This window comes from Mytilus galloprovincialis, chromosome 5, assembly GCF_965363235.1.
Source record: "Mytilus galloprovincialis chromosome 5, xbMytGall1.hap1.1, whole genome shotgun sequence".
NCBI lineage: Eukaryota > Metazoa > Mollusca > Bivalvia > Mytilida > Mytilidae > Mytilus > Mytilus galloprovincialis.
The window spans coordinates 88,164,707-88,188,489 of NC_134842.1; the positions used below are offsets into that span (position 1 = coordinate 88,164,707).

General features: G+C 33.0%; 1 protein-coding gene across 7 annotated transcripts; it reads right to left on the minus strand.

Moving 5' to 3' along the window:
* Nucleotides 1-502: 502 nt before the first annotated feature.
* Nucleotides 503-23,783, minus strand: LOC143076637 (tripartite motif-containing protein 2-like). 7 transcript variants are annotated; one of them, XM_076252466.1, is made up of 4 exons: nucleotides 23,633-23,743; nucleotides 19,865-19,938; nucleotides 1,836-3,369; nucleotides 503-1,186 (listed from the first exon to the last, which is right to left on the minus strand). In XM_076252466.1, exons 2-4 carry the CDS (start codon nucleotides 19,918-19,920, stop codon nucleotides 1,148-1,150), a joined length of 1,629 nt encoding a protein of 542 aa, XP_076108581.1. In that variant the 5' UTR covers nucleotides 19,921-19,938; nucleotides 23,633-23,743; the 3' UTR covers nucleotides 503-1,147. The 7 variants fall into 7 exon arrangements, with proteins under 7 accessions (XP_076108581.1, XP_076108587.1, XP_076108585.1 ...); XM_076252472.1 differs by lacking the exon at nucleotides 19,865-19,938 and having other exon boundaries at nucleotides 23,633-23,783; XM_076252470.1 differs by lacking the exons at nucleotides 19,865-19,938; nucleotides 23,633-23,743 and adding an exon at nucleotides 17,858-17,904.

A 23,783-nucleotide genomic window follows, 5' to 3' on the forward strand; every position in this document is an offset into this window, starting at 1 on the left:
ACGGTCGGATGCCCGGTAATTTCCATATCCTTCGCAACACGTTCAGCGGGGACAATATTCAGTGATTCGAGCGAACCATTCTATAATTGAAGGTTAGTGAAATGTGAAAATTCCCTCCACAGCAGATATATTTTTATTAATGCCAAAAAAAAATAGTGCACGTCTCCTATCCTGGGACATTAAATTCTCCGCTAAACTACCTCAAAAGAGAGTGACTACAACTGCACTGGATTGCACGCATTTCCTTGGGAAATAACATTATTTAATAAAAACACCATCTAAAACTAAAATGAGTGAATAAAAGACATGAACAACTATTCTTAAGCTGCCATTCATATAGATGAGGGAGACGCCAAATGACGGCGTGACGGCAGACACCAAACGATAGCAACAGCTCACGTTACCCCTTATAAGGTGAGGTGAACGCGATCTAACCTGACCGACTTTGTTTCTAATTAAATAAGCATGTTAATGCTTGCAAATTTCTGCATAAAGAGATACAAAATTTAACTACAGTTTAATTTAATTTTGGCATATGATTATATGTACATGGTTATGAATGTTGGATATAATAAATATTCCGCCATATTTTTTTTACCCAAGATTCCTTGGCATACAGTTTGGTCCCATATTAACTGGAACTGCATGTCAACTATCACAACTTCTCATTCATTCTAATGTAAGAATCTAGTCGATACGCGGATATGTCTAAATAAATTAATAAATAATACTATATATGTAATGTCACAATATCACAATATGCTGTTTGAAGCAGAGTCTAACTATGTTGATAAATTTCTACATCCATTGATAACATTACAACCACAGCATAACATTATAATAGTGATAGACGCATGCGCGTAATAACGATAACAGTTTGAGGAAGGATGAAAGTGAGTCATAAAGTTTAATGTGTCATCTTTAGCAACGAAAGCAGAATGTAAGATCCTTAAATATCCATTTCAAGGAATTTTACTTTCCTGAAATCAAAAATTAATATTGTCATGATTGTCATCATCTGATATTATTCCATCCACATTAAATATGCTTTCTCCTCAATATAATGTTTATATGTTGTGGATATACTTGTATAGATCATCCGAAACGTTCCCTCCGAAACTTACGACTGGAGTAGATAATTCTTGGTTTATGCAATAACACAGGAACTTTTTGACTCTTCTTTCGACTGAAAAATATCAAACGGTTTGTAAGTAATCTGAGATAGGCGTCTTGTAGTCATGGTTACTAATAATGAAACGAATTGTCATGGCAACATGTATATATACTTCATCCAAAGCTCTATCACTTATCTTCACCAACAGTCTAACTAATATACATGAACTCCATCGCTGAGCGTTTAATCAAGTCTGAAAAATAGTGCATTTCATTATTAAAGCAAACAGAAAATAGCCAGAGAAAAATCACTAGTGTAAACAAAACTTCTACTAAAACAGGCATCAAAGTTAGAAAGCAGTGCAGCATTAGTTTAACCAGCCAGCGCCAGATGTAAGCAATCGTTTATATCCAGAACTCTGGAGAGAAATATGATGTTTATAATCCAAAATTAAATTAAATAGTTGCACGCTTAAAGATTCACATTCCATAAACTATTAGGTTAAATCATCACAAATTATAAATAGAAAATTGTTTTGGTTAGCAAGCATAAGTACAGAGCTGGCAGCCGCGTAGCATATTCCAGTGTGCATTTATCCAAGCATATTGACCTTTAACTTATGCTAATTTTCATCAATGCTACTACTATAACTTATTGTGGAGCCTCGAGATGGTGTCTCCATTGTGAAAGTTGAAGCATAAGTTGTAGGTTTATCAGATACCTCTATTTTTGGTCGTTCCCGTCTTCTCCGCTGGCGTCGCTGTGCTGCTCCATCTGCAATGATGTCATTTCCGCTTCCGTTCTCTTCAGACGCAACACGTTGCATTTGTGATGTTGATCCTTGCAGGCTTCGTGATCTTGTATTTACTGCTTTTTCCATGACTTCTACAATATCTGTTCCCACTGACTTATCACTTCCCTTTCCAGGTCCTTGATCGGTCTGTACATAAGTAGCCGTAATGGAAGGTTCTTCTTTTGCTGGAGGTTCATCAGTTTGTGAACTTATTGATGTAGTAAATTTAGGTGGCACTGTATTTTGTGGCGTGTTAGATACAACTGGTCTTGGTGTATTTACGGTTCCAATAGGTTTATCGCTTTCGCAAAGTTCTCCAAAATTCATAACTCCTGGGACGAATGCAATTTGTTTATTTACAGTAGGTGGTAAATCCCTTAACTCAATATCAGATAAAGAAGAGAGTTTCTCCTGGACTTGCTTTTTCAACAAAAGCAGTTCAATGTCTTTACCTTTCAGAACGAGTTCTGTCAAATTACAAGTACTTTTTAAACTATCGACGTTGATCTGCATATCAGCACGCTTCGAAACATAGTCCATGACGTCACTACCATAAGTCGCGTGAAGATCATCAATCAGTTGTTTTTCTTTTGCTCTGATGTCGCTGATATACTGAATGGCAGAGTCACGTATACTTTGTTCGGCTGCTTTAATGACAGTATCACATTTAGATAATGCTACAAGTTGGACGTCGTATCCATTGATCTTTGATTTACAATTGTCTAACAACTCTTGAATCGTCTCCTTGTATTTAATAACTGCCTCCGAAAATTGAGTTATTTCATGATCTTTGTGCTCGTTGAACGTGCAGAGAACGCAAATGCATGTTTCACATGGCTCACAATAAAATCGAACTACTTCTTCGGAATGCTCTTTGCATTCGATATCTTTTTCAATTTCTACATCAAAAATGCTATGACCCTTTGTTACTTTTGTCTCCTTGTGTAATTCTACGCACGACTTGCATAACAATTTATTACAATCTAAACATTTGGATGTTGCTTCTCTGTGTTTATGATTGACTAACTTGCAAATATCGCAGAACGGGAATTTGGAAGGTTTTTGTCGTCCAACCACTTCTGAAAGACCGGAAACAAGGAAATTATCTGGAAGCTTCTTGACTCCCCCTAGCGGTAATTGGGTTCTTTTCCTACAGAGGGGACAGGTAAACTCCCTGTAATCGCTATACTTTTTGTACGTACATTCGGACATGACGTGATTATCAATACAAGCCTCACAAAATGTATGAAGACAGTCCAAACATTTTGGATTTTTATACACCTCCAGACATATTTTACAGACGAGGAATTCGTCTTGTATTTCTTGCGCTAGCTTGTTTCCGGTTCCGCCGGATGTGGACGATGGAGATGACGATGACGTACTTGTATTCGCCATATTGTTTAGAGTGTTGTAATCTATTGATGTCGTATGGTAACGTTCTCTTTCTAACCTTCTTCTATACCTGAAAAAGAACAGTAACAATAATTAATTTTCTGTTTTATAACAAGCCATACCTCCTAGAAGAAGCTGACCATGGATATTTCGGCTATATAACTCATTTCTAGGTTTTTTTCACAAGTAGATGGTTTGATATATTCAGATTTTTCCTATCATAGTATCCAGAGAGCTGACATAATTACATAAAGAAATGGATAAGGAAGATAAGCCATTGTATCAGAAAGGCGTTTATTGTAATGGAAGTTTCATTACTTCGTTTAATTAAGCATGTATGTGAAACAGAGCTAAAGAAAAATTTAGGCTCAGTTGGACAACAGTACATATTAATTTTAATAGATTTGTCCTTTCACCTTGTGTCTATTAAACACGAATGATTAGGTAAAATTTTCTTCTTTCAACATAATGAAACATTTATAATCAGATTAAAAATGTATATCTCTGTATCTTAAGATGCCATTGATTATTTCATTTACAATGTAAGTGTGTATACATATACAATCTCGTCAAGGATGATGCTTCCTTTCTAGATTGGCTTATGTATGAATGTTCTTGACAGTTTGCCAAAGAATGTGATTACGCCATCAAATTGTGTATAAGAACTGTTTTAATCAAACAGAACATGCAGAAAGGAAAGAAAGAAACAAATGTGTATTGGTTTTCCTGTTAAATTTTTTTGACGCTAGTCATTTTGGGATCCTTTATAGCTTCTGTTCGGTGTTTGTATTAGGCTGATCCCTAAATGAGTTCAGCAATTCCGAAATTTTTAAAACCATTTGTCTAAGGACTCTTTCAAAATTAAGATACAAAAATGAACGAAGTTATAATATTTCCTCAATCTAAGCAATTTATATATATTGTACTAGTACATACAAAATAATCTTGTTAACTGATTATAATTAATTGTGGTGCTGTAAGTGGTCGGAAACCCTATTCTGTTGACTGTCCTTTATAGCTTGTTGTTCGGTGTGAGTCCATGCTCTGTGTTGAAGGCCGTACTTGACCTATAATTGTTAGCTTTTTATACATTGTGACTTGGATGCCGAGTTGTCTCATTGGCACTCATGCCACATATTCTAATTCATATAGTATGGTCAGAAACATGTAAACAAATACAGTGATTTTGTATAAGCCTGATCCCTAAAATGAGTTCACCATTTTCGATATCACAAAATTATCATGTTTAAAAATGTAAAATACCAGTAATACTCATGAAACGTTTTGTTACAATTAGCAGTATGTTCCGAGTACCTAAAAGGATAGTTTTCTTGATAAAACATCATTGTGTTTTGTTTGCAAAATTTATCTGTTCACTTGAAAGCAGTAAACTAATACTTTCTGGCTACTGTTTATGCTTCCTGGTAAAGATATAGCTTGTCTTAGCGATTAGTTGTGACGTATGCATGTATTGTGTAATGCATGGTCTTTAAAAGATATGTTGGAATATTTTTTTGCAAATTAAGCTCATTGGAGCTTGTCTTATGAGTCTGTTTACTGGATATCGACGTTAAATATAAATTTGAATTCAAGTAAACCTATTTCAATTGATAATTTCAACTCTATTCGGTTAATTTGATCTGATCACAAAAAGGTTTAAGATCAGCTTCACTTTTAGAGGCTCCAATTAGTAGATGAAACACTTTAAATTCAGACGATAGACATTAGTAACATGTATTTAAAGGGAGAATGGTTAAAATGGAATTATAATTGTACTTCAGAGGAATCATTATGTAGAACATGCATACTCATTGTGGGAATATGAAGTGAAAGCAATGCACAATCAAAAACAAAACAAATCAAAAGTATCAAAAATTAATTGCCAGCGTTTTCTGCTACATCGAACCACTGAATAAAACAAATACCAGTAGCCTACACTGCTAACGAGTTTTGGGTGGTTATAGAGTTTGTAGCATATCATGTAAGTTTTCGTAAGAAAAATGAGAAAGAATAGTTTAATTTTCATAACATTTAGAATTTTTAAAAACCCGTTCCCTAAGGACTCAACCTCTTCCATAATTTAAGTACATAATCTAACAAAGTTATAATTCTACAATTTGAGCAATTCGTATATATATATTGTATTAGTACATTAAAATAATATGGTTAACTGATTATGGCTTATGTCGTTAATGGCATGATGTTGGTTCTTTAACATGGTCTGCAGGCTACGGAATATTTACACTAAAAAATAGACTTAGTGTAATTTCTTATTGGTGTCGTTTAGTTGATGTGCACGACGCGTACCTGAAAACTCTTTTTGTACACATATACTCATATCTTGAACACTTCAATTCGCATTTGCTTGTTTGCAATTCACAAGATAAAGTACCTTTGTCATTTGTTTGTCCCGTATCTTGATCCACAATTAATACCTGTTGGATCATATGCTAGTGCAACTGATTTTTGTATATCTCACCTAGGGGCATTATATTTTCGTTATGTGCGTCCGTCTGTATGTCCGTCCGTCCGTCTGTCCCGCTTTAGGTTAAAGTTTTTAGTCAAGGTAGTCCAATCAACTTGAAACTTTGTAAACATGTTCCCTATGATATGATATTTCTAATTGTAATGCCAAATTAGAGTGTTGACCCTAATTTTCCGGTCCACTGGGCATAGAAAATGATAGTACGAGTTTGACATCTGTGTACTATGAACACATTCTTGTTCAATATGAATAGGAGAAGATTTGTCTACAGAACATCTAAATCGTTCGGTTCTATAATTAATGTAACAAAAGACCAGCTTTTCAAACCCAACACACCAAATATCGAAAAATTAATATAAGACAACTCTTGGCAAGGTTTTTATGACAAACACATTTGTTTTTTTCAAACTTGGTGCTAAATTGATAAGCCTATGAGCAAATAATACTACCTCATAGACATGCTTATGCAGACGAAACGCTCGTCTGGCGTACTAAATTATAATTCTGGTACCTTTGATAACTATTATCAAAAAGAACCAGAAATGACACGTTGTATCAGTTAGATCATGGCACACACTAGTCCAAATAACTATGACGTCTTAAAATGCTATTTTATTTCTTTGCTTTGACGCCTTACATAGCTGGGAAAAATAAAATAAAGCAAATATAATTATTTTCACTGGTATGGATGTGCTCCTAATTAGCAGGAGGAAGATACAGAAAAGAAGAAGAAGTATGTATCAGCGTTTTTATTGCTGTTCTTCATTTTGAAGTCACAATGAGACAACGGGTCGAATTTCTTCACAAGACTTATCATTAATAACATACCTGACAAATGATGACTTATCTAAAACCGGAGGCCTATTTAAAACCGGAAGCTGAACAGCCATACCGTTACGATAAAACTTTTCCATGGCGATAGTTTGAATTTTTCAAAATGTAACTTTCAGTCCACTCTATTTCACTTGAATTTTTTAAAATAGCAAGACACAACTTTCATCATGGTATTATCAAGTATTTATATCGCAATGGTATAACGAAACATCTTTGGTCTTTCAAAATTTTTTATAACACTGTAGTCGGCAGAAAACGGTTTAATAACTGGCAGAACAAACATTCAGACTTCCAGATGATACAAGGGCAGGTAACTTGTTTGTCATGCCCTGACGCAAAATAACGCATTGACGAATCCAGGTATAGAATTTTGCAGTCTGTTATACTTTAAGATAAGACAAGGTAGAAACACCAACAGCGTAATCTAAGACATCCTTGATACAAGATAGCTAATATTAATCAAATGTACTTCCATACGTCATAATTTTCATGGTTTTTACTTTTTTGCAATATTTATGTATTGTTTGTTGCCATTGGTCCAAATCAGAATGTTTTTGTCTTGCGTAATTCCTATGACAAGTTATTTTCTTTCTTTCTTATTCTATATTAAATTAGTGGTTATATGTAAAATAACCAGTTTATTTTAAAAATTTGGCTTAATACTTCAAGACATTTTAAGATTACAAGCATTTGAGTTGTTGAAAAGGGAATATCATTTTAACAGCTACAGGGATTACATTGTAGTGGTACTTTTAATCATTTTAAATCAATTTCAAGCAAAGCGGAAAACTATCACAGAGCAATCAAAATGAAAGCCAACAAAGCACTTGACACGGGCAACAAGAGAGGACCAACCACTAGAAAAATACAAACACTTTGAAGGATTGGTTTAGTGTGTTTAATGTCCACGGCAAATCTGACATGCATATTGAGGATGAAAACAAATAAATCATGAAAACAACAGGTAGGTTATGCAAAGGTATGTCGAAAAAAATAAAGGTTAGAACAACTTGGATATCGTTTGGAAATAGAGGGTATATATGATAATGGCAGATATGAAGTTATGAACCCTTGTAACACATCATCTAATGACCCTAGGCTTAAATCTGTGTTTTTGCAAAAGTTCTTAAACGTGGGGAAGCGTAGCAATCTACACGAGCGGAGGCCTGGCATTTTACATTCTAAATTCGTGACTGCATATTCTACGCCCAGCAGAGCCAAATGGTCATCCCCTTTTAGCAAGAGATTTACTGACAGTCGAGAGAATTTTAATGATGACCATACATTTGTAGTTCTATATGTCCCAGTTAACCCTTGAGTTGACACCTTGGATTAGGGTTTCCCTCGATGGTTTATGGAGTAAGAATTGATAAATGTCTACCCTATAACAATTCCCTATGGTCTGTCATGCAGGTGAGAACTTTCATAGGACTGTCCTGTCACAAATCTCCGTATGATAAACCGTAAGAATGTTTAACAGACCAATTAATAGGCTTGTCATGATTTATCATGTTTCACTTCCTGTTATTTCCTCAAAATAAACAAGAATTATGTGGAATGCTTTCTAACAGCAGTAGCAAGCACCTGTTTTTTCAAGATATTCCTCAGCAGTTTCCGTTCAACTCTGCTTATCTGAGATAACCTTTCATCTTTTCTTAGCAAATGAGATTGATAAGGGCTTTGTTATTTCCTGATTTATGCACGACCTTAGAGCTTCAAAGATGGACGCGAGATATACTGATCAAATGATAATAAGGGGGTTATTTCTGTCCTCGTTACTTTAAAGTGTAAGAGTTTTAAAACTACAGATTTTTAAAACAAAGAGGAAGTGGTAAAAGTAAATTGTATTTGTTTCTCTATACTATTCCTCCATACAATAATGGTTCTATATATAAGACTTATGTGTTATTACATAACGTAACGTTCTGGGTATGAATTGAACAGATGTTTCGTGAAGTTTATTATAAATAAGCGCCGGCAAGTCAATCTTCAGACATGTGGCTTCTTGTCATGCAATGAATGTGTCATCTGTTTTGATGTGAACAAAATTGGTTTCACCAAAATTACACTCCATACATGGTCAAGGCCCCGGTTTAGACATCGAAATTAATTTTGTTAAAAATAAGACTATATATTTGTATTTGGCCTCCGAAATCGAAACTTGATTAAATCAAAACAAAGATATGTGAATATAGTATGATGATGACCATTGATTGGTTGTATAACGTTGTCATAAAAGCAGAACTTTATAATCAGATGTGAATATGGACCTTGCTCTGTTCAAGATCGTCGACACGTTGTATCTTATTTTTAATAGTTTACATTGTATGGTAAAATTAACAGGAAAAAATGTAACCCTCCTCGGACATATAATTCTGACTCGTGCCTAGCGGAGAACCTGTGGTTGAGGTTTTATTGTAACAAACATTCGTGTCACTCGTCGTTATTAGTACATCAATTACCACATTTGTTATAGTCCTTTATAATTATTGTGATAATTTATGTAACTTGCATTTAAAATTCACTTCAACTAAGAAATTGTGCATTTATATTTATTTGAGTTATTTCCCCTTGTCTGATTAATTTGATTTTAATACCCAAAAAAATCCTTCTGACATGACCTTACTTTTTTTGTATATAAAATTGTATAATTTAAATATGTCAATCATGTTTACTTCTGTACTAATATATTTGATTTTGACCTGCAATCTTTGATCGTTAATAATAAAACTAGACGTATTGCATGCATATAAATATGAGTCCAATTATATTGTTTCCATTTTGAGAAAGTTTCTATTATTTCCAAGAAGAGGCTTAGAATATCCAAATACATTAAAGCAACTACAAAGGGAGAAAACCCAAAAATCCTCAGCTTAAAAAAATTGATACTGAACAAAAGCATTATCAAAAGTTCATCAGCAAAACGCGGATACAAATGTGTACGGTATTGAGTGTGGATATATAATTATGGCAAAATCCATGTCATTTCAATGTAAACCCCTAAAATCTCTCGAATCAAAATAATGAAATAGGAGATGCAAAAGTACTTCGTTAACATTCACGAAAGGCGGAGTTAAAGACTTCAAAGTGAATAATTCTGTATTTAAATTACAATTTGCATATTGAACCTCGATAACAGAAATAGCCAGTAGTAAAGAGTTGGTTTTCTAGTTTGACAGATGCTTTCAAAGTAAATATTGTTTTTCAGAACAAATTAACTCCGTTTCTTTTAAAGTAAACAAAAATGATTTAGTAGTCAAGGGTGAAGTCTCTTATTTCTATTCACAATTACGACAACATGATGAAAAAGGACTATTTTGCGCAGACATTTAAAAACGGACTTTGAGTTTCTGTTGGTAATTGTCATTTCTTATAACCATGATAACTACTATTTTCTTTTATCATTTGTAGAAAACTCTTTTTAATTAGATAACTCGCCGCGATATAGCCTTTTTGTGCTAATGCGGCGTAAAGCAACCAACAATCAATCAATTAATTAATAAGATAAACTAATATGTTCTATCAATGGACATCGTCGGAAATCATTTATAAAATAACGAAAAACTTACAGTGTTTACAGTAATTTCCTATTTTGTATAAACATATTTAGATCTACCGTTCACCAGTATATATTTTATATATACTATTGAATATAAAAATGTTTATTGTATATCAACTTATATATAATACCGTGTATATGATGTCATATTAATTGAAAAATAAACATCACGATCAGCATGATCAGTTAAGAAACTCCCAACAAATTCTATTATTAGCTGTTGCAATCTGTCAAAACAATGCCAGAAATACAAAGAACTACAAATCATTGCCCTTTCACTTCCTCCTCCGAATTGTTGATATCTTACAGCTATGTAACAGCTATGACACAAACAGATGTGTTTACAAGTAAACAAATCATTGCAGTGCAAAATTCCAAAGCAATCAAATATGGTGCTAATGTACATTCATTTTCACCTTGGAAGAAGATTTTTTTTTAACAATATATATTTACATAAATGGACAATTGAGAAAACGACAAAATAAACGATTAAAATTAAAATAATTAGTATTCACATGTTCTATATCATTTTTGTTTTATATTTTTTTTTATCTGATGTCACTACACAAACTTTTATCAGAATAGCTTCTATGAGTAAATTAATATTAAGTATATATGCGTCCATGAGACAGAAATCCGTCGAATTAAAAAAAATTCCAAAAGAGATTACTGTTGCAAACTTAACCATCAAGAAAATCCTGCATGAACACAAACTTAAACGTCACAGCAGTTTTGATGGAAACTTTGTATCAAGCTCCTAAATCTACATTTGCGTATCGTGTCATTTTTCTAATGAAATTTGGAAAGAAATTTAAAACTTTTGCTATAAGGACAAATCCAACTTATTTTGATTACAGCGTCCGAATAAGATGTGGTTCACTCTAGTCTGCGCCACGACGCGTTTATGTTCTCCTTTTTCAACTGACAAGGTATCATCCATTTTGTCAATTACTTTTTGAAGATAACACATATGTAAAAGCATGATTAATGTAAACTTTGCACATTTATAATACGAGTGTGTATCCTTGTTTCGGTAGATTTAAGTTATATTTTTCTTCGTTGTTATAGTTCTTCAAATTTAAGTGCGCAGTTTCTATCTTCAGGAATAAGTGCGCAGTTTGAATTTCAGGCATAAAAGCTACACGAAGCAAAAGTCATAACAAGCCAAAGCATTTGACACAAAGCAAATAGTTTTAGACCTTACCATTCAAGAAATATTTTTGTCATTTTTACTCAACCATGGCTTTCTAAGCAACAACAAAATTATATTGTTTACAAACTGCAAGAACGAGCACAAATGTTGTATATATACTACGAAAGAATTGTTCGTCACTAGGCGTTAGATATGATTCGGTATAGATTATCATCACGGAGGGGTTACATAGCTACCCACGTCTAATATACCTCGTCCTCAAATCACCGACTATGTCATAACTGTGTTACAACAAGTTTATATGCCAGAATATACTACACAACATTGTGGAATCTGTAAGTTATACGCAATAGGTACTCATCAATGAGTAACCGTGCTAATTAATTGATTTATGAATAATTTGCAGACACTTTCCAAAGCCTAATTATTATATTATGTAATCGTTATAATTTGTAATTTGTCAGATGTTCAAAATTGAAACAATATGTGGAAATTATAAAAAGAATGCGGTAAGCTATTAACATTGCTGTTTACTCTTAGTCTAAATATTTTTATAATTTGCAACTTTATAATGATTGCATCCACCGGATACAGAAGTGAAAATTAGTTTCGTATCCGAACATTTTATTTCTACATGTACATGTATGCAGGAAACTTCAGCACACCAAACTATTTATGAAAATATGTAGCATGTGTTCATGGTTTCAGCCATGCCAGTCGTCACTTTTGTCATTTTCATTTTCTTTGACGAAGTAGACAGCGATATTATAACGGCCAAAGAAACTTTAATGAATTAAATAAGCATCCTATGTCTGTATTTCTAAAAAACGAAATGAAACTTCATTTAGAGTAGCCAATCAGATTTTAGTTTAAGCATAATGCAACTTTGTTTACAAAATAAGTACGATAACTTTGCATATTTTACACAACTTTACAAATATATGTTCAAGTTTATATTAAACATTGTTAAACAAGCTTTCTGTGAGTACATAGTCCTCTACCGGTTTAACATTCGTTGTAATGGAACATATTTCTAGCTTGATCTATAACTTGTCATGGTGTAAACTACATAAAATAACCAACAAACATACCATTAAATGCTTAAAAAAAATCACTAAAGAAAAGGAAAAAAATCCAAAATATCATTTATCTTAATACAATGTCTTTTAAAAAAATGAGTTATTTCTCTTTGAACAGAGATCTAGTAATTCATAAAACATTTATTCTAGAGAATGTTAAAAAAAAAAGTTATTTCACTTTGAACAGATATCTATTATTAATTAATAAGTATTTCATCCAAAATTTAATTCTAGGAAAAGGGTTTTAAATGAACAAGGAGAACAGCTATTCGTGACAATCGGAAAAAAACAAAACAAAAAGTCTGAAAAACTGATTTGCCAGACTGACGGATGGACAGACAGACAGGCGGACGGACTGACAGACAGACGGAAAGAGTGCAAACTTAGTCTCCTTCGACTTCGTCGGTAGAGGACTAATAAATGTACATGTGCATGCTGGAAGTAAATTTTACCAAAAAAATATATGACTTGTATGAAAGTAGTCTTTCAGCAGATCCAGAGGAAATATTCTAAAATATAATTCTTGCGGATCTAGAAAGAAGGGCGAGTGTTTAAAAGGATTTATTTTCTTCACGAAATGGTTTATTTCATGATGTTAATGTGATATTCAACACGAGTGAATCGACGGAAGTTAGGATAAAGCCCGATCCTCCACGATATACATTTTAAAGGTGAAATCAAAGTTTTTTTTTTTAATTTCTGGTTCTGCGCATGTAAAAAATCTGAAAGCTATAGGTGAAATATCATAGACCAAATCTATATTGTTAATGATTACCAGTGTAAAAAACTGGCTACATAAGTATACAATTGTATATAGTCTAGTAGCTCAGTACCAAAAATCAGAAGCATGAAAACTGAGAACAAGGTACTTTAATATGTTTTTTTTTAGAAAATTGAAGATATAAATTTTGCTGTAAAACCAAATCAAGGCAACTTAGATTCAGTTTGCTGCTGGTACCATCATATGCTTAAAGTATATGTGTTAGCAGACATCATATAATGAACTTAAATTTTTGAATTTTCGCGTTTATCTTTAAGATTTTTAAACATAAGTTCAGTATACATAATTACCTCTTACTGGTATTTGAAATAAAAGAAGGTACACAATACTTGGAAACAAGTATTCTATATGTGTTTATAAAACTGAGATCGGTTGTATATATACTGGTTTTATGTAAATACAATTTTCTATTTCAAGAAAGAACTTTCACGCACCTTCTCATTTACGTAAAGGATCGACAATAAGACGAGATGAAAGAAGATTTGGCAGGTTCATTATACATGTAATAAATCAAGTTCATTTACCCTGCTAGTAACGAAGAAGTTGAATCACTCGTAAGGATAGGTATATCTATATACTAGTAGGTAATTGATTACTAATTAAAAGGAGTATAATAATATTAGTAATATGTTTGCCTCTTCTTATACATACAAATATGACTAGTTGCAATTGGTTGTTGGTTCCTTTACATCCAGTGGCAAATATATGAAGGGATTTACTACGGCAAGTAGGAGTAAGGGGTACTAAATAGAGATCTGAGATTGATACACGCTTTAAACTTTTAAGGTCGAGATTTAATATGTTTTTTTTTGTAATTAAACAAAACAAAGTATCATTTGATAATTTGAAACCAAAGGATTCGAAAAGCTGCATGCATGTGCCAGCATGTATAAACGCACGCTATATTTTTTATCTTGATCATTATGTGTATAAAACACATTAATGCAACTTGAAAGGCGTTATAAGCAATAACTGTGTGAATGAAAAAATAAACATCATTGCTTAGAAGATTGAGATTGGGAAATAATGTTACCGAAACAGCAACATTGAGCAAATTTGATATCTATCGAGATAATAATGCTGATTTCATATTCCTAATTAATTCCAATTATCATGGTGTTGTTGCACGCAGATCTAGAGAAGGGCGATAATCAGAACAATTTGCACTTATTATTTCTATAACATGTTATCTGATTTCTTATCCATTTGTTTGGAAACTCGGTGCCAGACAAGTAAGTACATGTATGTAAAAATATCCACGGTCAGCGTAATATGTCTGGTCACTGTTACAGTATGGCTAGCAGTGATGTAATTCTGTCTACCATGTGGCATGTCTGAGGATGTAGATGGAGAAAGAGAATAATAGGCAAAACGTATAGAATGAAGGGCGGCAAAAAAATAAAAAGCATAGAGAATATATGTCATTACAATAGAGAATAACTGGCAAAATTTATCAAGAATAATGAAAAATAGCCCAAAATGAAAAATAAAAATAATACAGAATTGAAGACCCCTTTCCCTATCCAATACTTTATGTCTAAGTAATTTATAAAACAAGATGCTGTCACATAGACAGTCCGCAAACCGGATTTATTTCCATATAGAGGTCGAGGCATGAACAGTTGAACAAGTATAGACACAACATTTAAGCTTAAAACAGCTCTGAACTTGGATTGTGATTGAATATTTGATGCAGCATAGGTTTGTGACACAAAATAAATGTAGTAAAAAAAACACATAAAAACTGAACTTTAGACATTCACCTCTAATGGTTCATTATATATCATATATATGTACATTGCTAGAATAAGCATATCAAAGAACCCAAGAATTCAAATTTTGATGAAATACTTCTTAGTTAAACCATTAATGTTCAAAGGGAAATATCTAGAACTTTATTTCCATGAACAAAATGATGAACCAATAATTTAAATCTTACATTATATTTGATTTAATTGAGAAAATTAGTTTATACAGAATAACAAAAAAAAAAACCCTAGCACAATGCTTAATTGATAGGGGTACCGTTCTGTAACCCCACCCTTCATATAATTTAGATTTTAAAAACACATGCCTTTTCGTATACTGCGTAAGTAAACATGCAACCTTTTTATCATGTTGGTAAGGTTTCATATGTGGTGTGTTGAAAAGGTGGAATCTAATAGTGTCAAAAGAGAGAAAATCTGTTGATAGAAACACAGGGTTAATACCAATAAAGTACAGGGCTTTTCATATTGATATAACGAAGTAATAAAAACTTTATTAATTTGACCTTATCATATATTTCTTAAAATTTTCCTCAACGATTTACATATTTTCAAGGTTGAAAATGTGACACGTCCTATATCACCTTTTATAGCATCATTTAAAAAATTAATTTGTTTTGGTTTTTATGTGACCAAATAACGCGTCTTTACAAATTATCCTAGATTTCTTTTATAATAGTTTTCACTTAATGTCCAATTTCTAATATCTTGATCAAAGTGCATTTACCATATACTATCCCCACTTTTCCCCAAGTCATGTTTATGCACCGTACAATCACGTACGGACAGAAGTGTGCGTGAGTTTTAGTATTAGTACATGGCGCTGATGGATAAAACGTTAGATGTGTTTTAAGCTATTTTTATCTTCTTAAGTATCTTATCTATTCATGTACAGTAAATTACAGCTGGTTGAAGTCTGAATACCTTATGCTTTTAAGTTGTTAAGTAATTTGTGTAAATTCCTCCGAAAATTCCAACCTAATGACATGAAACCACCTACTACCATGACTATACATCTCAAATTGAGTCACTTTATTATTCAAAAGAGGGGTCAGTGGAAACTAGATTAGCAAAAAATCTGAAATTATAAGCAATTATTTTAATTTGAATCAAGAAATGAAACCCGAACGACGTGTAGACAGTTGGCTGCAATACCAAGGAAGAATCCTCCAATACGACATTAGGCAGTTTGAATTTCATACAATAAAATTCCCGCGAACTACATCAAAGAGTTTGGATTTATCATTCAAAACAGAAACACAGAACAACTGAAAGTCAATGAATCAATTTTAATCTAAAACAATCTTCTATTTTCTTATTTCTAGAGTATATCTTACTTATGTTGACCCAGAAACAGAAGGTTTTTTTTAGAAAGGCGTTAGCCCGACTAATCGTATCAAATTAGCACCATGATATTTTAAATGAGTAATTCAAAATCAAAGATATCAATAGTTTCGAAGAGGAATCAGGAATCTGAGAATCAGGAATCTGACCTTTATTTTGGATTAAGCATTACAATGCAGTATATCCAATTACATTTAATGTGTTAATCATGTTAATAGGTTAAGAGGTGCCATGTTATCTTGTAATACAGTGGGAGCGAACAAAATGAACCAGAATGTACCAATTGGCCCTGTAATTAAACTTTAATTGTAATTACACTTTCCGTAGTTTTTAAATAAACAAACCAAGTAATGTTTATTGTGCTTCAGAATTTAACTTTTTTCTCATTTCATTTAGTATTGTTCCTAAGGAGATAATTTCTTTATCTATTTCAACAACCTTGCGTACAATGATCAACATCTGCTTTTACTTTACAAACTATTTTTACCTACAGTATACTTCTTCCAGATGTTAAAGACATATTTCTTACCGTTTCTTTCCAATCTTTTGAATTATATCAGTGTCGTCCATTTAAATAAGTTATTCCAACAAATTTCATACAAAACTTTTAACAAAAATCATGAAATACGAAAACTTGGCAAGATCTGAATCGTTAGTCAGCAGACGACCGCGGATGAATCACAGCTGCTGCCATGTTTTAGGAGTGAAATGTCCAGGAACTATTTTACCAGAATCGACAGGAGCAGTCAAAGATCACAATAGTTGAAGAATTGTGTATATCTTGAGGTGTCTATAAATAATCATCACAGCGGGGAGATGCAATCACGAATAACTAGAGGCCTATTAGGAACGTTCTGACATATATATATAATATTCCATTAATGATGAATAAGACTAAGAACTTTTGCGATTATCACAGCTTTTTTAACAATTGCAGTCGCAGTCAGGGCTTACAGTATCTAAAATTTATTTCAAATATAAAACAAAAATATTACACTTTTTCGATTATTTTTTTTTTTTTCATAGTCCAACATCGAATGCGATTGTACACACAAAAAGCGGCCCAAACTTGTGCATGTGTTGACAATCAAGAAAAGATTGTGTTTTTTGCTCCCTAAACGAAAACCACAAAATTGACAAATCATTAATTTCCAACTATATCAGTTCTCCTTCATTAATATTCATAAAAAGCCACTGTCAACTTTATCTTTTTCTCTTCCCATATTGTACAATTCAATGTATTGTCAGAATTGTTCTGATTCTGAAATTCTTCTGAAATAGTGTCCGCTGTGTGGCAGGAGACCAGTTTTCAACATTTTACAAATACGTGTCACATATATAGTATAATAGTCCATCGGATTTGATTCGAAAAATATCAGAATCTAGTTAAAATTTAAATTCGAGAATATGAAAAGAGAAACAAATGTTTATGTTTTAATTTCTTGCGTAAAAAAATAAAAGACAAGTACATGTACTTCAAAAGTAAGCCAAATTGCCATTAAAGGTGATTTAGAAAACTTTGAGGGACAATAAAAGTTTGGTTTTATAAGAACTTACCCTCCACGCTGCGGAGTTAGTAGCTCCGTCATGATTGTGAAATTATTGCAAGTTGTTAATTTTCATATACATATATTACATATATATACATGCATTTTACAAAACGTTAGACAACAGTTCTATTAGTAACATAGCAACACGTCTTATCCTGACGAAATGACTCATCTATAGTCTGAAAATAAATTTGAAAGATACTAACTTTGATTAGTTATCTACAGTTAAAAGCATCCTGTATGTATTATCTCAGTCTGATCACATTCAAGTGTAATGGGTATGCTTCCTTTATTTTACATTTAAAATTGGTTTAAGTATATTTTAATGTTCATTTGTGTTAAGTCTATTATCATGCAGCGTCTTCAAGTGACTAAAGCCAGAGCATAGGCTGATACACAAACAACAACACCAATGGTCGATTTGGGTATAGAAATATATCATGGTAAAATGGACGTCTCCCACCCGTCCGTTTGTCTACGTGAAATGTATGATATATAGGTATCACCCGGTACAAAGGCGTGACAGGGGGTATAATCGGATACCTTTTGTGGACTACAACAATTACATGTACTATGGTCTGTGTCATCAATGCACAATGTATGCTCCTATGTAGGATATTAACTCTCATTTTCGATCGGTGGTCCTAATATTCCACACACTTTTAAAATGTTGGTACCTGTTTTTAGAGCATGCGAACCAGATTGATGTAGTTTCCAATTATTCATTATTTGAATTATAGCTAAAATAATAAGTTTTAAGTTTTCAATGTGCAACTAACAACAATAGCATATTATACTTGGTCAAAGCCGATCTGAAAATTACATAAGCCTTTCAATGTCGTGTATATTACATAAATGATTATTATAAAAATAAGGATACATCGTTGCCAGTAAGACAAATAACAACGAAGGACCAAATGACAAAGATTTGAACAACAATATGTTGTGCTTCAATAACAAGCAAAACCAACACTGGTAGTTAACTATCAAAAGGCAACCGTATACTATTTGACTGAATACATCATTGCACTATAGACCCAAGACCACGAATATAGTTCCTTTTAATTAGACTGTATTTTTCCTTAATTTTTTTTCTTTCCCTTCCTCACTCATTTCTTAGATTTTTTTGGTTGGAAATGGAAGAAAAGAGGTGAAATAAATTTTTGGATGTTGTATTAAAACTGATTTTGATTTGGAATGAGTGATTAGGCCAAGTGCAAAAAGGTAATTTTTACAGTTTTCGGAACATCTCTTGACTTGTCAATAGGGGTATGGATGTGTATTGGCTAAATTTGTAAGTTGTGTGAAAGCAATCTTTCTGAATTTTGGATATATTTTTGGACTAGTATTATACATTACACACACAAAAAATTGGACAAAAAGATTCGGTGCAATTTTTTTAATGAGACAAAAAGTTATAAAGAACTAATAGAGGAATTAATTGTGGTCTGTGGCCTATAAGTCAACTAAATATATTATTGATCTATAGCCAGTGATAGCCATGCGAACATTTGCAAACATATGGAATAGGATGGAAGCCAATTTTGGTGCCAAAATGTATCTTCTTTAAGCACCATGCAAATGTCTTTCTATGAGCTCGCGGTAGACGGATAGTTGTTCATCTGTAGAGGGAGGGAACGGTATATGAAATCCTGGCAGGTGGATATTCGTTCATCTACGGGAAGGTGGGATGTCTACAGTCGATTGTATTGAGTGTGTAGGTAAAGGTAATATCTTTGGTTGGTTGGTTGGTTGCTAGCTTGCTAGCTGAACATTGAAGTCATTATTAGGTCAGGTAAATTACCCTCCTTTAAGAGTAGAATAGTCCGACATTTAACAAATCTGTCTGTAGGACTAGATTACTTCAAAAGGAGGGTAGAATGCCTTACTTAATAATGGTTTCACGGTTTATTTTGCAAGCAGGCTAATCATAGATTTTACCTTTACCTACAAACTCCATGCAATCGGCTGTAAAGGGTTTTGGAATCATTCGGTCACTCGATTGTCAACTTACCTGGATTTTTCTGGGTGATGAACTTCCTCGGAATCGACGGGAGAAGATTTTGACATCTCTTAGATGGCGAATTTCTGTTTAAATCAAAGCAAATGTTGTTTATATACATGAATAGACGGATACTGAGAGCGGAAAATATCAAGTGGATGAACATGTCGGAATGGACGCAAGCAATTGGGAAACACTCTTGTATGACCTTAAATGTCCTATGCTAAGGTGGTTGCCGGTTGTCATACAAAATGGGTTCATATTAATTTCTGTTGTTAACCAATTCACTGTACACATAAATAATGCATGCAACGTAAGCATCCGTAAATACATGCATGCATCTTCTGCATCCTTTGATTGAAATTGATATACTAGTTTATATACAGGTCATGCTTGAATTTCCTGAAATCAGAGGCTTGAGAAAAAAAGTACTTATGCATGGAATTTAAATTGGTTCAAATTCGATGGTTTCTTGTCTTTTCAAAACTCTACTAGAATTCGACCCATACTGTATCGATCTTTATTTATAAACGCTATTGGATTTTCAATGGCGCTCTATACCATATAAAAGGGGAGCAATTTATTTTGCCTAGGCAAATCGCCATGCATATTCACACATAAGCGAAAGGATTTATGCTTATTAATATCTGTAAAGAGTATATATCAAACATATTTGTAAAAAGAAGGAAGGAATAATACGGTTAATTTAAATCGTGTTTTAATCAGTTCAAGCGGCTAATGCATGAGGTATTGTTTTTCTGTTGCTTCTCTTTGGGACGTTTATTTATAAAGTGTACGTTTGAATGCAATAAATAACTGTTTCAATCAAAGTTGTAACCGTTGCTTGATTTTTTATCATAATGGAATAATAAATAGATTTAAAAGAGATGAACGGATTGTATGGGTGTATTTAAGCAGGTGGGAATGGGGATTTGCATGTGATACGTATCACTCTTATTTGCATTGAAAGTGGTCGATATATTGGCTTCTTCAAATATTCGAAAAAATCCGTTTGGCTCAACCCAAGTTATAGCTTAAGCACCTAAGATCATCCCCTGTTTTGGTGGGGTTCGTGTTGCTTTTTCTTTAGTTTTCTGTGTTGTGTTTTGTGTACTGTTGTTTTTCTTGTGTTCTTTTTTTAGCTATGGCGTTATCAGTTTATTTTCGACTCAATCATGGGTTTGAATGTCCTTTTGGTATCTTTCGCCTTCTTTTATACTAGGTTTCCAAGTAAAGCTTCATCAGTATCGCTCGCGTCCAAACGTTTGGGAAGCGTGTTACACAAATGTTTGAGAGAAGCGTCATTGGTATCGATCGAGACCAAAAGTTTGTGAGGCAAGCTGCGACAAGAAACGCGCGAGACGAAATGTTTCTGAGCTGAATACTCAAAACCAAGTTAATTTCAAAGCCAAATCGACTGAACGAGCTGCAACTTCACATTTAGTGCATTTTGACAACCCTTAGTTATATCTGAATTCCATGTACATGTAGCTAGTATGGTATTAATCTAGTAATAAATCCAGTGATATCTCTTAATAAATATTTTTTTATTATTGTTTAATTTCCTCCAATTATGAAATCTAGAGATGTAAAAAGACGATCAGATTTTGCATTCAATTTTATGTTAATTAATAAATAGAAAAACAGATCAGGGAGCAGTGGCGGATCTAGAAATTTTCATATGTAGGAACCCACTGACTGCCTATATAAGATTGGGCCCGCTCCAGTCATGCTTCAGTGGATCCCCATTTAAGCATTCGAAACTTTCCCAGAAAAGGGGGCGGGCCTCCTGATCCCCCTAAATCCGACTCGTAGGAGTGCGAGACCCCCCCCCCCCCCTCAAATCCGAACTCGATTACAAAAGACGTTGATCAAACAAAAATTATATCTGCTCTGGTGAAAGCTCTGCTTGGATCCAACTTTGTTGTTTCAATAATACACCTTTCAACTGGAATAAATCTTTGTGGCGTTTTTTTTTTTTTTATTTTTTTTTTATTTTCAGAGAAAATGTTTAAAAAAGGGCTTATTATACAGGTTCATGGTGTTTCCTGTAAATCAATGCAAATGTGTATGACCTTTCAGGCTTTCTGCCACATAACTCTATTCTCATTCAAATAAAGTTGACTTGTATACATGTAATAGGTATAACACTTGTCAAATCATACGGGCGAAATCGTCTCGATTCTGTTGTTTGTTTGTTATTTCGTTATTTTTGCTGTTTGTTTCACGATTATTTTGTCATTTTTGTTGCGGATGTTGTCTGTTTAGCGTCGTTACTGCTCTATCAAATTGTGAACAGGCTATTAAGAAAATCTGTTTGGACAAAATCTTTTTGGACATACACGTACATGTATAGATATTCCTTTTTGTCATTAATTTACACAAACTTTCTGTCACCGTTTCCTGACTTTAGAGTTGTGACATTTTAAATTCTTGTCATCCATTTCTTTTGTTTGTACTTATAATTTATTTATTGTACGTCCAATTTATTAAAAGAGTTTCGAATGTCAAGTAATAATTATCCAAAAATACTTGGAATTTAGAATATTTTTGTTATTTTGTAAATCATCGTTCCTATTTGTACAAAATTAATTCGACGAAAGCCTTAGCAATGTAGATAAACAAAAGATATGTAATTAATCAACAGTGAAGCTGTAAACATAAACCACATGTATACACAAACTGTGATTCTAAATATATTGTTATCACCGTGGAAACCGATTTTTCTCCACAGTGGTGGAGTGATGACAGAATCTGAGAAACTACGGGGAGCCAGGGGTGAAGTAATCAAGTGTTTCGTAATTATTAATTGCCGATTATATATATACTCTTTTATCCGGACGTTCATACTTGTTTTAAATCAAAACATATGTCTAGAAATTCTCGACAAAATACTTTGAATTTGTGTTGATTTAAGATGCTTGAACCTGTAAATTCCTTTTTATTAATTATTAGGGTGTAGGTTATATCATAATGTTTACTTCTAAAGTTCATGTGTTTTATCAATCAATGAAAGTGTTCATATGGCAAGCAGACAAAATTATGTTTACGTCAACACTGATACTACGATTCAAGGCCGGGCACATGCATGAAATAAACTCTATAGTGAAGGTTCAAATACAAATTTCTATAGTATATTCCAGGCATATAATTTGAGGATAAACAGCAAAAGTAACATGCAAGATATTAGTTTGAATTATAAATCTAAAGTATCAATAATTTGCAAATATTTTTTTTAAGGAAATCTTGTACTCGAAATAATATATTTTCCAATCAAGTGGTGGGGTACGCCATATTCAACCCCTAAATCTGCCACTGATTTGCCACCTTTTTATCTTTTTATTTATTTATGAAATGCACATTTATACCTCTAGGGGTTGATGGATCATATCGCAAGTTCAATTAAGTTTGCAATACAACTAAAAGAGTTATTAGTTTGAATATGTTTTATATAGTGGATTGGAAAACAAGTTATTACAACTTATATTGATCCCTATCCACTTTTCGGCTGCGAATGCTGCCTTGTGAGGCATGAGCCTGCTCTTTTTCGAAATCTACAAAGGTGTCTTTTATTAGTATTCCTATATAGAAAGTGTAAGTCGTATACTAGTATATATATATTAATAAAATGTTAAATTAAGACATTATTCTCTTCAGCAGCTTCCTTTTTGAGTTTAACGTCAATCAAAGTTGATAAAAAGATTCACAGGAGATTAATAAAATAGTTTATTATTTTCTTAAGGTTAATTAAAACTGATAGTAAGTTATGAACTGACGTACCTGTTATTTTTCTGTTTTATTTCCACTCATATCAAAATTGAAGAAAGTCAAAGGGTTTAGACAATCAGTGCCAGTAACCTCTTCAGCGATTGTTGCGCATGTGCCCTTTATCTCTATAATTGATTGATGCAGACGATAGCTTGATTGGATT